The sequence below is a fragment of the Elephas maximus genome, chromosome 7 (genome assembly GCF_024166365.1).
Source record: "Elephas maximus indicus isolate mEleMax1 chromosome 7, mEleMax1 primary haplotype, whole genome shotgun sequence".
Lineage (NCBI taxonomy): Eukaryota > Metazoa > Chordata > Mammalia > Proboscidea > Elephantidae > Elephas > Elephas maximus.
In genome coordinates this window covers 89,687,403-89,705,288 of record NC_064825.1, presented here as the reverse complement: position 1 = coordinate 89,705,288, position 17,886 = coordinate 89,687,403, and the positions used below count along the sequence as shown (strand labels likewise).

The window sequence follows — 17,886 nt, the reverse complement described above, 5'->3', positions numbered from 1 at the left end:
GAGTTGTCCCTGATTCATGGTGACCACATGTACTTCAGAAAAGAACTGTGCTTCACAGGGTTTTCACAGCTATGATATTTTGGAAGTAGATCTCCATGCCTTTCTTCTGAGGTACCTCTGAGTGGATTCAAACCGTTAACCTTTCGGTTAGTAGCCAAGCACTTAATTGTCTGTACAACCCAGGGACTCATGTAAAACAGAAATGTCAGTTTTCCTTTTAGGTGTTCCTCCACACATCTGCACTATCTTCTTTTGCCAGCAGATGTCACCCCTTAGCTTACAAAGAATCGCTCACCGCTTTCTTCTGGATAAAAAGCTGTGCGTCTTTCAGATGGCCTGCAATGTTCTCACACAGGCGTTGCCTCTGTTCATCATTCAGCACGTTTTTATAGAATGTTCGCACCTGCTCATTGAGGAGAGAGAGTGCAGAGAACCGAATAATGGGTTTATGTCATTTACAAAACTCACCCAACGTACCACATTTGAAATGAATGATCAGAAAATTTTTTTTAATAATTTTAAATTATAGTTGAAATTGTTATGCGTTGAGTTCCTCACTATTAGTTTAAAGCAAAACGGGGAGAATCCAGTTATTGATAATAGCTAACAACTGATTTTTAATAAGGTCCTTTTTAGTCGACTGCTTATAAATTCCTTACAAATAGAAGGCTGTATAAAACCCGTTGCCACCGACTCAATTCTGACTCAGGATAACCCCATGTGTTACAGATTAGGGTTTTCTTGGCTGCCGTCTTTACGGCAGTGGATCACCAGCCATTCTTCCATGACGCCACTGGGTGGCAGTAGAGCCTACAATTAAAAACACCACCCCCTGAGCACAGCACAGGAGAGAGACTCCCCAATTTCTCAGAACTAATTGCTTCCACGACAGTCCACATGCCTCCAAGCTGCATATTGGGGAGTTTTTCCAATGGGACACCCTTTCCTGGTTCTCACTGTTATGCCTAGAGCCCAGTTCTAGCACTCTGCCATATACGAAGCCTGTGGCCTCAACACCCCATCCCTTGGATGCATAAAACCCTAATAAAGTGTAAATGAGGTCCGGTTACTCCCATGAGACATGCGCCTTCAAGGTTCACCCACCACTGTGATTCCTTTTTCATTTCCGGGACATGGAAATTGAACGTTCTTGTTTTTTAGCTCAGCTACATTACTAAAAACGTTTTTTAAATCTAGCATCTCTGTGTGTGTTACAAGTAGAAGGCAGGCCTCCTCTGTCATCTCAGTCTACCATCCTGAACTGAAAGGAATTTGGTCCTGCTTCCAGGGGTGTGCTGAGGCCAGCTGGTACCGGCTCGTGAGAGCTGCTTGTCGAATGTTCGGGAATTTAGTGAGCCACATAGTAAACAAAGCCATTAATAAAAATTAAATTATATAAGCTTACAAGTGAATAAATATAGTACAAATGAATAAATTATAATACAAAGGTAAAAAATACTTAAAATGCATCACTTTTTAATTAATTTACTATATATTAACCTATGTCCTTGAGGTTATTTTTGTCGACTGTATCTGTATGGTACAAACACCAGTGTTCTATTGAGCATTCCTTCCCAACTCCACAGATTCCGTGACATCATGTTACTATCTTGAAATCAGCCCTGTGGGAATATTTCCACCATGAAAATCAACAAATACCATAAATTAGAGTTCTTCTCCCAAGGGCCAGTTGTTAAAAAATCTACCAACACACCGCCAAATAACACCCATATAAAATACTTGCTCTTCCAGAGATTTGGTTAATCTCCAGTTTTTAAAAGGTGAAAAAAAAATATATATATACATACACGAAGATAAACAGTGCACCTATTTCAACCTGTGGCATAAGATGACACAATGGAAATACAGTCAATCCTCATTATTCTCAGCACCTGTATTTGCGAACTTGCCTACTCACTAACGTTTGTTTGTAACATCAAAATCAAGGCTCACTACGCTTCCAGTCATCCGCAGACATGCGCAGAACAGCAAAAAAATTCAGTCCCCCAATGTGCACGTTCCCAGATTTGGGGGAACAAGGCAATCGTCAGCTTTCTTATTCCAGCTCTCATACTCTAAGCAAACGTCCTTTTTGCGGTCTACTTAGTACCACGTTTTTCTCATTTTTTGTGTTTTGGTTGGATATTTCACTGTTTAAAATGGCCCCCAGGCAGAGCGTTCAAGTGCTGTCTAGTGTTCCCACGTGCAAGAAGGCTGTGATGTGCTTTCTGGAGAAAACGTGTGTGTCAGATAAGCTTCAGGCAGGCATGAGTCATAATGCTGCTGGCAACGAGTTCAATGTTGATAAATTCACAGTATATATTAAATAAACAAACAAAAAATAAACAAACCCGTTGATTGCCCTTGAGTCGATTTCGACTCATAGCAACCCCATAGGACAGAGTAGAGCTGCCCCATAGAGTTTCCGAGGAGCGCCTGGTGGATCTGAACTGCCAACCTTTTGGTCCTATAGGGTTCTATAGGGTTTGGTTTTTGGTTTGGCTTAACACCTACCAACTATATGTAGCTCAGTCACTCACTGCAGGAGAGCATGGACTCCACTGGTGTGACAGCTGCTCTATTAGGCAGACAAGGTTTCTGAACCACTTTATCAGCTCCAAACTTTAACCCTAGATCCACACCCCTCTCCCCTGCTGCCCCGGCCCCTCCCAATCACTATCCCCTTTCTCCTCACTGAAGATAATTTTTTTGTCTTACTTCTTATATCGTAAACGTGTTTTTCCTTTTAGAAATTTGCATAAATTGAATCATACCATCTGTATTCTTGTGTCTGGCTTTTTTGCTCAATATTATGTTTATGAGGTTCATCCATGTTGCTGTTTGTTGCAACAGTTCATTAATTTTCATTGTTGTACATTGTGCAATATACCACTATTTATTTACCCATTCTACCGTTAAGGGGCTTTTGGGTAATAGTTGGCTTATTTCCAGTTTTTTGGAACTCACGAAGAGTTTTGTACATGTGTTCTGGTGCTCAGTGTGTACACATTTCTGTTGGGTTCACACTTCAGAGTGGACCTGCTAGGTCAGAAAACATGCATATGTTCCACTTTCATAGATACTGACAGTTTTGTAAAACGGCTGAACCAACTGACACTCATGAGAGTTAAGACTTGTTCTTCGTTCTCACATGGTATGGTCAGTATTTTTAATTATAGCTATTATGGTAGATACGCAGTAGTATCTCTTTGTGATTTTATTTTGCATTTTCCTGACAGTACGAGGTAAAGCACCTTTCTGTGCGTTTCTCAGCCACCTGGATAACCTCTTTGATGAAGTGGCAATGCAAGTCTTTTGCCTATTTTTCTATTCAGTTGTCTATCTTTTTATTATTGCTATTTCATAGGAGTTCGTTATATACCCTGTAGATGAGTCCTTTGTTAGTTAAATGAATTGGAAATACAATCTCCCAGTCTGTGGCCTGTCTTTTCAATTTTTTAATGGTATCTCATAATGAAGTTGTTTTTTTGTTTTTCCCTCTCCATGAGTTGGTTTGGGTTGGCTCCATGAGTTGATCTTGATAATATCTACTGTTCTATCTTCCAATCCACTATTCTCTTCAGCTGCATTAAACCTCCTTTTAAACCCATCTACCAGTTGTCATTACAGCTCATGGAGATCCCATATGTGTCACAGTAGAACTGTGCTCCACCGAGTTGTCAAAACTGATTTTTCAGAAGCAGATTCCCAGGCCTCGCTTTCAAGGCATCTCTTGGTGGACTCGAACCGCCAACCTTTTGGTTAGCGGCTGAGCACATTAACTGCTTGCAACACTGAGGGACTCTGTCTGCTGAGTTATTATTTCAGTAGTTTCATTTTTCAGTTTAGTATGTCTATTTGATTCTTTTATTTTTATAAAATTTATTAAATTATCCCAGTTATCATTTATTTTCTTAAACATATTAATGACAGTTATTTTGAAGCCTGTACTGGCAACTTTGTTGTCAGGATATGAATAGGTCTATTCCTAGTGTATTTCTTCTTTTTCTTGGTTTTCAGTCATTAGGTCTCATGTGCTGGGTATGTCTGATAATTTATTATTGAATACTGGACATTTGTGTATGCAACAGCATAGAGTTAAACGTGAGGCTCTATTTTCCTCCAAAAAATAATCATTTGTTTCTGGGAGGTAGTTAGGATAGAGGGAGCTCACCTTAATTCTGTCTGAGATTGAGCTAAAGCTGATTTTCAATTTTTGTGAGGGCAAATTTATTTCAAGTTTTACCTTATTCCTAGGAATGGCTCTTCAGGGATTCCAATTGAAAGCCTTGGGTGGTAATCAGAGACCCTTCCCCTTAGCAGACCCTTAACTCTAACTTTGTTCCTCCCTCCAGACCCATAAGGCTGCTGTAAGCTCTGCTCAGCATCTTGGCCAATGCTTAAGAATTGATAAATGCATCATAAAGGAAGGGCACCAAAGGTCAGGCTCATCTCTCTGCATTCCCGTTGTGTCTGAGATCTGACCCCTCAAACTCCTGCGACTTTGTTTGCTCTCCAAAACCTTCAAACAGATGCTTTTCATATTTTATCTAGCTTTCCAATGGGTTCGTGGGATGATGGGTCTGACACAAGCTAGTCTGCCACAGCCAGATGTGGAAGTCCAAGTGCATCATTTTTACGAGTACAAATCTGAACCTTCTTACTGTTTCCCATGAAGTTCTTATAGTCACAGAACTATGCTGTGAACCTATAATGGTAACATGACTGCTTAAAAACATGAGCTCTATATGGTGTCATAAAAATCTCTCAGTAAAATAAAAATGGACATGTAGTAAAATTTTACTGTATAAGCAATAGCCTCACAATCTAAACTGATTCTTGCAGGGTTGTATGAGCTAGTTTAACCCTGTATAGATCCCACAAAGGAAAATTCTTCTGTGTTACCTGAGTGACGTTGTCCTCGTCAGCACTGTTGAAGCGCTGCACATCCCCAGAACAGCGGGTGCCGTGCTCCAGGGCAGAGCGCTGTTGTTCCGGGGCGCTGAAGCTGTTGGGGTAGTAATTTGGAGCACCACCTGTAAAGGAAGAACACAGAGATTCACTTCAAACCAAACCAAACCTGTTACCATTGAGTCAATTCCAACTCATGGCAACCCTATAAAAAAAAACCCAAGCCCACTGCCGTTGAGTCAATTCTGACTCATAGTGACCCTACAGGACAGAGTAGAACTGCCCCATAGAGTTTCCAACGAGCGCCTGGTGGATTTGAACTGTCAACCTTTTGGTTAGCAGCCACAAGTCTTAACCACTATGCCACCAGAGTTTCCAGTGACCCTATAGGACAGAGTAAAACTGACCCATAGGGTTTCCAAGGAGCAGCTGGTGGAGTTGAACTGCAAACCTTTTGGTTAGCAGCCAAATGCTTAACCACTGTACCACCAGGGCTGCACTTAGGGAGATAAAAAATGAAGCAAGTCTATAATTACTCAATGCAATAAGAAATAAATATAAGTGGCAATCACATATACACACATTACACTTACCATATATCTATGTATAAACATATAAATACACACATACACATACATATCATACACACACACACATATGTCCCTGGGTGGCACAAAGGGTTGAGTGCTCGCCTACTAGTCAAAAGGCTGGTGGTTCGAACCCACCCAGAGGTGTCTCAGACGACATACCTGGTGATCTGCTTCCCAACCGTCACAGCCTTACAGCCTTGAAAAACTCTACGAAGCAGTTCTAGGCTGCACGCGTGGAGTCACCATGATTCGGAACTGACTTGATAGCAACTAACAACAACCACCACTACAAATAAGTTAAAACGGATGTTTCTCAGTCTGGTACTTCTAGTAAATCAGCTCTCATTTATCTGGGGTAATAGAAGGAGTACCAAATACAATCAAAACTCTTATTATGACTTCTGAAATAAACTGTCCATATTTTTTGTTTTGGCATATTTATCTTCCTAACCATACTTTGCTTAAACTGATATTAGCAATAGCGTCAATTATCTGCACACACACCGCCTAACCAGAAGGAGTGGCCGAGAAACATAGTAAGTGGTTTGGGCAAACCAGTCTGGGGTGGGATTTTCCCAAGCTCACTGCCAGAACAGATCATCCACAAACGGACAGCCAGGAGGTGCCTATATATCACGCTAATCTAAATGCACCCAGTGGGTGTGGAGGGGGAGGGGAGGGAGGCCACCATACTATTAGGGAGCCTCATTATTAACCCAAGAAAGTAGTTCCAAGCCAGACACGCCCACATGAAAAGCAAAATGCTCCAATAACCCTGCCACCACCGTGTTCTCTGCATGAACAATTAGCTCTGAAATGTGTCTATCTGAGTAACTTAAAAATTCTATTTCCGGATGAGCTCTGACCTTTCCTCAAGGTGGGAGTTTTCCTTAAAGTCAGTGACTACTGAAACAATTGAGCTCTTTCATTGCGCTTCAAGAGCATAGCCCAGATACTCTACATTTAAAATTAGGCAAAGGGTGTGTCAAGACACCTCTTTAGGTCATTTTTTTCCATAGGTATACCACCCTAATGGTCAATAGGATTGAGCAACAAGTTATTAAGGAAGTTCCAAAATATATATGAACCTCTTTGCTATAGCCAGCTTCAAAAACAAAGGGACTGAAGACTGTGAATGAAAAAAATAACAGCAGAATAAAAAGTGAAAGGCAGAAGTCAGACACAGGTAGTATCAATTACTTCAGGCAATAACACACCCATGCTTCCGTAAACCTGAGAGCAGAAATGCTGCAACCACCCAACGTAATTAATTACCAAGCACGTAAATGTGTCAAATATATGCAGAAAGCTTAGTGATAATACTGACAAAAGCAAGGCTCAAAATCATACACACAAAGTGATCTAACATGTATAAAAAATATTCACAGAAAAGACTGGCAAGAAATACAGTGAAATTAACAGTTTTGGCCTTTGGGTGTAGGGACAATACGTGGGTTCTTCTCCCTTCTCTTTTTTTCCCTATATTTTCCGAATTTCCTTTAGGGCACACGGATTATTTTTATCATGGGAAAACAAACTTTGTTTGAATATGGCTATGGTTATAAATATAAATCATCAGTAAAATTTCTCAAGGGATCAATGTAAGCAGCCTATTACTGAAACATATGTGCCCTAAACGTGGAAATCAAAAAAGAAAACTAGGACCTATTTTAAGCTGTGGTATATTAAAAGGGAAAAACATTAATCAAGTATTCTGTTTAGCTAATGTAAATGAGTAATTAGAAACAAAGGCTGCTTGTAACTGGCAACAAAATAAATTCATAAATTTGACAAATAAGCTACAAAAAACAGTCTCACCTAACCAGTTAAATTTACATGAATTCAATTACACGCATTCAGCAAAAAAAGGTGGAGGGGAGGGAAGAATCCCTTTATTTACCCCACGTCCCCCCTGCCTGCCTGCTCCTTCCCCTCCAAGTTCTAACCAGACTTGCTCCTTCAACGCTGGAGCAGAATTGCAAAGAGAAACAAAAGACATGAGCTCTTGGCTTTGCGCTTCCAAGCGTCTAAGTCCTGGTGGTTTAAGGAATTCCCCTGAAGAGTCTTTAAAACTTAACCCCTAAGTTCGATGCTGGAGTCCCAGGATGGTGCAAACGGTCGATGCACTTGACTGCTAACCAAAAGGTTCAAGTCCTCTCAGAGATGCCTCAGAATAAATTTCAAGATTGAAAACCCTGTGGAGTACAATTCTGCTCTGACACACATGAGGTGGCCAGGAGCAGGAATTGGCAATTGGTTTAAGTTGGATGCTACTCGACTATAACCAGCATGAAAGCTCCTTCTCTCTATCAGCTGAACTGCAAACCTGAGGTGGGAACTCTCAACAAAATTGATAAGATAGGTAAAAGCATGAAGAGCCCTCAGGCAGTTTAAACCTTCACTGCTAGGCAAAAAAAAAAAAAAACCCCAGTTGTCTGGCACGCCTGTGGAGCACCTTCGCAGAGCACAAGGCAAGGGGGTCCTGTGGGGCCCAGCTTGCAAACCACTGGCCTGGTGTCCCATCACATCCACTCTGGCATCTCCCCTTGCAGGACCCACCTTGGTTGTGCAGCATACACATGGGGCCATCACGCTGGTAGTTGGCCACCTGAGCACGGTAGGGACAGTTCACAGGTATCTGAAGGTAGTTGGGGCCCAGGCGGTGGCGGTGAGTGTCAGGATAGGCAAAAAGACGGCCCTACAGTTATAAATGAAACAACACTGACCATCTGCAGCAACATATAAAATAGGAATGGTCTATAAACTTCATTCCAAAATTTGAAGTACAAAGTACTCGGTATATGGTTACCACAAAACCTTGCCCATCCCCCCACTAAAAAGCAAAGTCTCTTCTCTCTTATGAAATGAGTTCTCCCTAACTAAACAAGTCTTTAATCTTCCATGCCATAAAACCAAACAACTGTAAATCTTCACATCTGTTCTAGATAAGAACTTCTCTTCCTCTCCCCGCAAAATAACTAGTGCTCTGTTTTGTATTATTTCCTGTTCCCAAGGAAGCCTTACACTGTAAAGTAAATTCACCAGAACCCAACTAACTGGAATCCTGATTTAATTCCATTCCTCTCAACCTCCTTCCACTCTAGGAGAAGGATCAACCTTTTGTTCTTAACAAAAACAAGCAAATTAGCACAAAACCAACTGTCTAGGAAATTACTGAAGAAAACACCTCCCATTTTGTGTTCTGAGTTATCTCAGATACAGTTTGAGCTTTGAAACTTTCTAGTTATAAACAAAGAACTACACAACTTATTGCTTTTAAGCTAAGCAATTTATAAATGCAATTTATAGCTTTTAAGCTAAGGTTTTTTAAGCTGAGGTTCAAAATGATAGCCCTACAATGCCAGAAGGTCTTGAATCAAAGATTCAGCTATGTTTACATATTTACCAAGGCAAGATGATACACATCTTGAAATTTCTTTCAATTAGTACAGACATAAAAAGTTGTATGATTAACTCTGCATTAATATTACTATCCAATTAAGTATTCTCATCATCTAAAGCTCTACTCTATGAGCCATTTGTGTATGCGTGTGTGTGTGTGCTTTACATGAAGGTTTATAGAGCAAATTAGTTTCTAATTACACAATTAATACACGAGTTCCATTCGTCCAGCTTTCCTGTCCCCTCCTGCCTTCTCATCCTTGCCACTGGGCTGGTGTGCTCATTTAGTCTCGTATACATGGTTGAGCTATATTTATTATTGTTTGTTTTATGGGCTTGTCTAACCTTTGGCTGAAGGGTGAACCTCAGGAGTGACTTCAGTACTGAGTTAAAAGCGTGTCTGGGGGCCATACTCTCAGGGTTTCTCTAGTCTCTGTCAGACCAGTAAGTCTGGTCTTTTTTTGTGAGTTAGATTTTGTTATACATTTTTCTCCAGCCCTATCCGGGACCCTCTGTTGTGATCCCTGTTAGAGCAGTCGGTGGTGGTAGCCAGGCACCATTTAGTTGTGCTGGATTCAGTATGGCGGAGGCTGCAGTAGTTGTGGTCCATCAGTCCTTTGGACTAATCTTTCCCTTGTGTCTCCAGCTGTCTTCATTCTTCCCTTGCTCTATGAGCATTTTTTGTTCATTGACTTTATCATTGGCCTTGAATCTTAAAAAAAATTAAAAAAAGGACATGCCTATATGCCTAATTTTACCTGTTCCACTGCTCTGTGGATAGTCTACTCTTAGCCAAGTGGCGGCACCTCCCATAATCATTTCAAAGAGTCTAAGCTAATATTTAGATGACTGGTCCTGAGCCATGACTAAGACCCACCTCTAGCTTGGAGGCTGGTTACCTCCTTTGGCTCAAAATCAACTAAGTTGAACTTTAATTCTACCAACAGGATAAACAATGCAATCAGGCCATTAGCAGCCCCTGGGATGTAGCCGCTATCATGTAATTGTTCTGGTGTCACCTTATGCTTATTGAGCAACTAACTCTAGTCCAAGGTGTGAAGCCTGGAAAATTGGCACAGTGAGAACGTAACCTGGACACCAAGTTGAATCTAGGGCTTACTCAAGGCCCTGGGCCTGAACTCCTCTGCTGGGCCTGGTGAGAAAGCAGAACAAAGCTCCCACACACAAGCTACCAACCCAACCTCTTCTCTGACTCCTAGTGAAGAAAGGATAAACCTGTGCCATCAGGTACTAAGTGGACAGTCTCTCTGTGACTAACAGGTTACCCACCCATGCATTATACTACTCTGTCCATTTCACTGTGGTCTGGCTTATCACACTGGAAAACAAAGTCTTACAATTTATTAATGTGATCTTGCCGAAAGGTAACTGACAACATTATCCATTAGTATACTAATCACCATAACGCTAAAGCACTCATGAACTCTCGGTAGGAGTAATTTCAAAGTTCTCCTGACTGGCTCTCCACTTCCAGTCTCTCCTCCAACAAGACATCCTACATACTCCTGCCAACAAATGAATCTTCCTAAGGCCCCGCTCAGATTATATCTCTTACCTACTCAAAAAATATATATGATTCACTGGTCTCCATATGGCTGAATGAGAGCAACAGTCCTTCCACAGCTGTATGGCTCCTAAAAAGCTCCATGGTTTTAGAATTCACAGCTAAATGACCTAAGATTGTATGGGAAAAACTAGGCCAGGAACTGATACCTTGACTGAATTTACTAAAGCTCTTTCATATACTTTTTTAAAATACACTTTCAAAAAAAAAAACCATAAAGAAAGAATACTAAATTTAAAATATATTATTTATCAATAGAGAAATGACCATATGTTTAATTTCCATTTATGATCCTTTTTTAGGATGCAGTTTCAATAAGACGCTTTATACATTTGTTTTCTTTTGTTGCAGAGAATATGAACTGGTTAGGAGGTCCCTATCCCTCCATCCAAATAGGCCTAGTCCTTCATCCAAATCTTCAAAGTCAGTGGTGCTGACAGCCTCCAAGGCCCACTGAGGTCCTCAAGACCCAGAGTAGCCTAGATTCTTCTGAAAAGACTTTGGGTGACCTTATATGTCTCAACCTGTTCCTTCAATACGCAGGGTTGTGCAGTCTTAGCCCTGCCCATGACAATTTCGGGCCCTGACAAATTCCTTCACACAGTTCAGCTCCTTTTTAACCACCAGGGAGGGGAGGTTCAGGACCCAGGGATACATTGCCTTGGCTTTCTCTACTCCCTGGCTTCAACTACAAGCACTTCTGCTTGGCCTTACCTTTTCTGTTTCCAACCCCCAGTTCCCTCTTTTTCTATCTATCCCCAACAGGAATGATTCTAAATGGCATATACCAGACCACATTTCTCAAAACTATAGGAAACTTATTTTCCCTGAAGGGGCAATTGTGCAAACTTCTCACTCAAGAATTTAAGGTCCCCTCTGACATTTGTCCACTGTACCTGTCCAAACTTCTAATTCAGGAAAGAGGGACAGATTATAGTTTAAACCTGTTCCCCCCTTCGTGCCTATGCTTCGTTCCCTACCTGAGATGCATTCTGCCCTATTAAACCTCTGCTGAAAATAAAAATTGTATGCGCACTTCAAAACCCATCTCAAATGCTACCTCGCTCATGAAACTTTGTTGTCATCCTCTAAAGAGGCAAGATTTCACCTTGTGATTCCCCAAGGTACTCTGCCTTACCTTAGAGTTATCTTGTGTTTTCACATCCCTTATAATACCTGGGACAGGCTATCACCCACAGTAGATTGGAACTCAATTTCCATTAGTTAAATTGAACTAAAAACTACTGAGAAACCCACTTTCTATAAAAACCTCAGATGTTCCCAATGTCACAGTAAACAAGTTATTACAACAAAGGAATCTGAGCTTGTCCTCCAAGGAAGCTGACACCTGAACAGGAATCAGATCCTTACATAAGACGCAACCATCGGTGACTGTGGTCTGGTGGAGGGCATGGTCTTCAACCTTTATTCGATGGTCATAGTCCAAATGTACAACAGATTAATTCATTCAATAATTATTAAACCAGTTATTTTCCTACTGGTTTCTGATCCAAAGAAGAATTTCTAACTCTTTGTACTCTTGAAATTAAAGGAAAAGATTCTGCCTAACTAAAGACCTCTTTAAAATATTAAAAAGCAAAGATATGGCTTTAAGGACTAAGGTGTGCCTGACCCGAGCCATGATGTTTTCAATGGCCTCATATGCATGCGAAAGCCGAACAATGAGTAAGGAAGACCAAAGATGAATTGATGCCTTTGAATTATGGTGTTGGAGAAGAGTATTGAATATACCACGGACTGCTAAAAGAATGAACAAATCTGTCCTAGAAGAAGTGCAGACAGAATGTTCCTTAGAGGCAAGGATGGCAAGACTTCTCTCACATACTTTGGACATGTTATCAGGAGGAACCAGTCCCTGGAGAAGGACATCATGCTTGGAAAAGTAGAGGGTCAACAAGATGGACTGACACAGTGGCTGCAACCATAGGCTCTTGCATAACAACTATTGTGAGGATGGTGCAGGACTGGGCAGTGTTTCATCCTATTGTACATGGGGTTTGTATGAGTCAGAACCGACTGGACAGCACCTAACAACAACAATAACAACTCTTGAAAGAGCATATTGGAGAATGATGTAAAACATACTGAATGTCTTCTACCACTGGCAACATAAATTTAGTTCATAAAAATCATTTCCACACTGAGCTTCTGGTAAAGGTGATGGAAAAATTTAGAAACGGAGAGTGGTGATGGTTGTAAAACACGATGAAGGTAATTAATGTCACTGAATCTTACATCTAAAGAATCTTGAAATGGCAAATATTTTGTTCTACTTATACTTACTACAATTTAAAAAAAAAAAAAAAATCACCTCCAGATCTCTTTTTACAGGTGGAGAAATTTAAGCATCCCATGAAGAGGACATGAATAAAGTTACCCTGACCAAAGTTATAATCAATTAATTATATGCCCTCCCATGAGTTACAGACTGAACAAATAATGCTATATTCTACACATACCTGAGGCATTTCTAACATATCCATGGAATTTGGTTTTTTCTTATTTTATTCAAGTAATGTTCATCCAAGGATGGTTTCATCTAAATTCCACAGGGAACTAAGATGCAGATTATTAAAATTTAAATGGTATTCTAGTTAATTCTTCATATAAAGATTGTACCTCAGAACACTTTGATTCTCCAGGCTCACCTGAAGCATTTTGTCAGGGCTGGGCTCAATGCCGGGTGGCATGTTGCTTGGGTCAAAGGCTATTTGTTCAACCTCAGCAAAGTAATTGACAGGGTTCCGGTTTAAGACCAGTTTACCAACTGGAATAAGAGGAAAGTCCTTGTGAGGCCAAATCTGAAAAAAAAAAAAATGTCATATTCACAATTACCACACAACCAACTGAAGGAAACTAACAATTACCACACAACCAACAGACAAAAGCTAAAACTATCCATAAAAATACCAGCATTCAAATCTAATGAAGCCAGAGATGACAAGTAAAAATCATAATTTTTAATCCAATAAAACATGTTAAGAACTTAAAGTGAGTACCTTGGTTGAATCTTTCACAATAGTAAACAGTAAATATGGACAAAAGTACGTCACAAGCAAAGTACTTCAACTTTTCAAAATTTGTTCCCTGCTAATGATAATGTGGAAACCCCGGTGGCGTAGTAGTTAAGAGCTACACCTACTAACCAAAAGGTCAGCAGTTCAAATCCACCAGGTGCTCCTTGGAAACTCTAAGGGGCAGTTCGGCTCTATTCTATGGGGTCGCTATGAGTTGGAATTGACTCGATGGCAATTTTTGTTTTTAAATAATAACACAGGAGCTCTGGTGGAGCAAGAGTTAAGCATTCGGCAGCTAACTGAAAGGTCAGCAGTTTGAACTTACCAGCTGCTCCTCAGGGGAAAGATGTGGCAGTCTGCTTCCATAAAGGCTACAGCCTTGGAAATCCTATGGAGCAGTTCTACTCTGTCATACAGGGTCATTATGTGTTGGAATCGACACAACTGCGATGGGTTTGGTTTTGGTTTAGTAAGAATGTACCAAACCACCGACATAAATTCATCAAACATGAATATGGAATCGAGATGCTGGTGAGCTCTCACTGACAGGTCTAGGAACTCTTAAGTGATACTCCCGTACTTTGTATATAACTTCCCTATCATTGTGAATACTTGCGAAAAATTTTTAAAAAGTAGGAAATAAGAGATTATAAAAGAAGAAAACAGTTTAGTTGTTAACTGACTCACCTTGGTGAGATCAAATGGATTAAATGGAAAATTTTCTGCCTGACTGAATGTCATGACCTGGATGTAAAAGGTCCAGGAGGGGTAGTTGCCTGTGGCAATGGCATTATAAAGATCTCGGATGCCATAGTCAGGATCTTCCTGGGAAAGTCTTGCTGCATCTTCCACAGAAAGGTTTCTGATGCCCTGGTCAGTCTACAGCATGAAAGAAATAAGCTCAAACTGAAACTTACTGGCAAAGTTATCAACCTTTAATCAGTAATTCATTGAAGGCTTATGAGACTCAATCAAGAAATCTTCATGGAATTAACTAACCAAAGACAGAATTTTCCTTGTAATAATACCACCATTGTTCAAATCTGACACCAATATGAATGTATCAACAAGAAATTCTACTTGATTATCGATTCTTTTGAATGCCCAAGAAATTCAGATTACATAGTTTATATTTAGGATTAGTTCTATCTTTCCCTTTATATATTTCTATATTACTTGAATTTTTACACTCTGTTACTTTTCTAATCAGAAAATTAAAATATATTTCAAAAATAATCAAATGATTAATAAAATTAAAGAGGGCTTCCCCTTTTTTACATGAATTTTTTTTCTTATTTTCTATTTTATAATAGCTCAAATCAATAACTGACATTGTGCTCAGCTAGTATTCCCTCTACTCCCACCTTCTTCCTTTTTTTTTTTTTTAAGAAACCATAGAATCATAGTCCATAGAGATGAAAAGAACTTTAGTAGGATTTTTCTGAACCAGCTCTCCCAGAATTAGTATTCTGACTTTCCAAACAAGCCATTACAACCCAAAGAAGTTAAGTCACTTTTACAAGTGCTGTTATATGATACCACACATATCTTCAATGAACTTCCTGTGTAAATCTGAAAGACCCGCAACAAGCCAACTACCATGAGATTTCCTTAGTAAAAGTCAACTCTGAAAGCTGGTTCATTTCATCCTAACTCTCTCTAGCCAGTGGAAATATTTGAAGCCTTCCTTCTCTTGGACCAGAAATGAAGCCACCTTCACCATTGAAAATTGAATGTTGCCATTTACAGGTTACCCAAAGAGCCTACATTAATTTGCAACATCTCTTTAATTTTAACTGAGTCCCCTAGGTTTAGGAAAGAACAATCTAAATCAAAGTAATCCAACTTGATGAGTCCATGTCATTCTCAGGTTTCTTCAGGGCCCTCTGCTGAACAGTTCCATAAGCAATCCAATCTTTCCAGGCTGTGGGCAGCTGGTATTATTATTATCATCAAAATTATACAGTGAAAAAAAACTGGAGCTTAGAAAACATCTAATAATATGCCCAAGGTCATAGCTATCTAGAAAAGTAAAGATATGAATTCAAGCTGGTCCAATTCTAAAGAAATCAACTTGGGTGGCTGTCCCAGGTGCAATCACTCAGTCTCACTCTAAATGACACCACAATGCTCCTTTGGGCAATAACCAGCCAATGGGTCAACTGTTTCTTAAAACAGTTCTCAGTCAAAGGTTACAACCCAAGCCATAAGAATAAAGAGGGGTGACAGTTTTCCCATTAGACATGCTTGCACAAACTGTTCAGATGAAGATTAAGACGAGATGGAAGAAAACAGGTCTTTTAAATAGCATTAAGAGGAAAACCATTTCTGTCTTTGCTGATATCAGCAGCATTTGGAAACAGAAGTTCTTGGGCCCCCAGGGGTTTTTAACCCCCTGAAGCTCTTTGAGAATATTACTTATTGTCATATTGCCAAAATCATACCAAGAGAGGACCCTATAATAAAACACTTCAATTAATTAAAGGGTTCTCAAAAGCAGAGGTAACCAATTTGATTTGAGTGTATGAAAACAAATGAAACAAGCATAAAGAGAATTCTGTTGTCTGACTTTCATAATTGATTTTACTTATTTTCCTTGTTCATAATACACTCTTCATAAATGCTGAATGAATAGATGGGTGATTTAAAAAGTTAGGAGAAATGTTTTTAGAAAGGAACCACCAGATGTGGAGAGTGACACTGTGGGGTTTACATAAACTTTCCCCAAAGAATAGAGATAACTGTGAAAATCTTGGTTTAGAAAACCATTCCTTGATGTTTAGGAGTCTTGGATAAGAACTCCAAACCACATTTAACCAACAGGTTATGCTGGTGAGGTGACTCTTGGGTAGGAGCTGGCCAGGCCAGAGGGACCCACCTCTTGATACCACACCATAATGACCACTTCATGATAAGCTCCATGGGCTTCCTGGTTGGTGATAGATGTCAGTGCATTCCTTTCTGGGACATGGAAGCTTCGCATTGGGAGCCTTCCCAGACCTTGCTCTAATAAGTGTCTCTCCACTTATATCCTTTTTGCTATAACAAAACTGTAATTGTAAGTACGGCACTGTCCATGAGTTCTGAGCCATTCTAGTGAATTATCCAACACTAAGTTTTGTTTTTTTGAAGGAGTATTGGGAGCCAGCAAATCAGAAATGAGGGGGGTTGGGAACCCATGAGCTTATGGCTAGTATTTTGAGGGGGTAGAGGGATCCCTCAAATTTGTACCTAGCAGGTCAAAAGGGAGGGGAGCCCTGGGTACTCCCAAGCTTGAGGCTGGTGTCTGAGGTCTTGGGCAGACATGGCACTCTGGAAGGCTGTACCCTCTATCTTGTTAGATCTGACTGAGCTCTGGGTGGTTAGGGCCAGAGGAAGAAGCACTGCATATGCAGGTAGTGTCAGAACAGAAGTGGCAGAGAAGTCTAAGGGTGAGATTTGCTATATCCTTACAGATGGTGAGCTGGTATTACAGACATGAATACTCCCATTCCACCTTAATCCCCTCCAAGATCCCAAAAGATAACTGTGCTCAAGACAATGACTCAGGGCTAGAAAAAAGCAAAGCAACCTAATACTTTACAGTTTTCTAGGGCTTAATCCAACATTCCAACACAGAATCCTAGAAAGCTGTTAGTGTGTGTGTGTCTGTATCTAATTGCTCTCTTTATAACTCAGAAGTGATTCATTTAGAACCCAACCCACTCAGGCATGATCTAATTAACATAACAAAAAACCTGTTTCCAAACAGGATTACATCCATAGGTACAGGAGATAGAATTCCAACCCATATTTTGGCGGGCCACAATTTAATCCCTAACAGTAAGGCAAGGTGGGAGAGCCCCGCATCCCCCCACCCCAGAGGGGCAACAAGCACCTTATAATGGAATTTGCAATAAACTGCCTCTCCATCTGCATTGACCAGTTTGAAAGTATGTGATCCATATCCATTCATGTGCCGATGTCCGTCTGGAATCCCTCGATCACTGAACAGGAAAGAAACCTAAGGAGCAGAAACACGGGCCTAACATTTTTCAGTTTAAAGCAAAATACCTTAGATTTTTAAGACATTCCTAACTAAATTACTGGTTAATCCCTTACTGACATGGAACATACTAGCCAATTACCCATGGGGAGAGCTACCATGATTTCATTTGCGGAAAACAGAATTTTAAAGCAGAATGACATATAAATCATTAACAGCATGGCTCAGAATTCTACAAAAGAAAGCTAAAGTTTATTGCAGCTCTGTTTACATAGCAAAAAGCTGGAAGCAACCAAGGTGTCCATCAACGGATGAATGATTAAATAAATTGTGGTATATTCACACAATGGAATACTACACATCGATAAAGAACAG

The 17,886-nt window shown here is 40.2% G+C and overlaps 1 protein-coding gene across 1 annotated transcript in view; it reads right to left on the bottom strand.

Moving 5' to 3' along the window:
- The window catches only part of CAT (catalase), a 58,756-nt gene that overhangs the window by 5,984 nt on the left and 34,886 nt on the right, over positions 1–17,886 (bottom strand). The window contains exons 6-11 of the mRNA XM_049889410.1: positions 17,404–17,529; positions 14,214–14,405; positions 13,158–13,310; positions 8,061–8,199; positions 4,906–5,036; positions 296–403 (exon numbers count right to left, since the gene is read on the bottom strand). Of these exons, the coding sequence (XP_049745367.1) occupies positions 296–403; positions 4,906–5,036; positions 8,061–8,199; positions 13,158–13,310; positions 14,214–14,405; positions 17,404–17,529 (849 nt within the window). The remainder of the gene's footprint in view (positions 1–295; positions 404–4,905; positions 5,037–8,060; positions 8,200–13,157; positions 13,311–14,213; positions 14,406–17,403; positions 17,530–17,886) is intronic.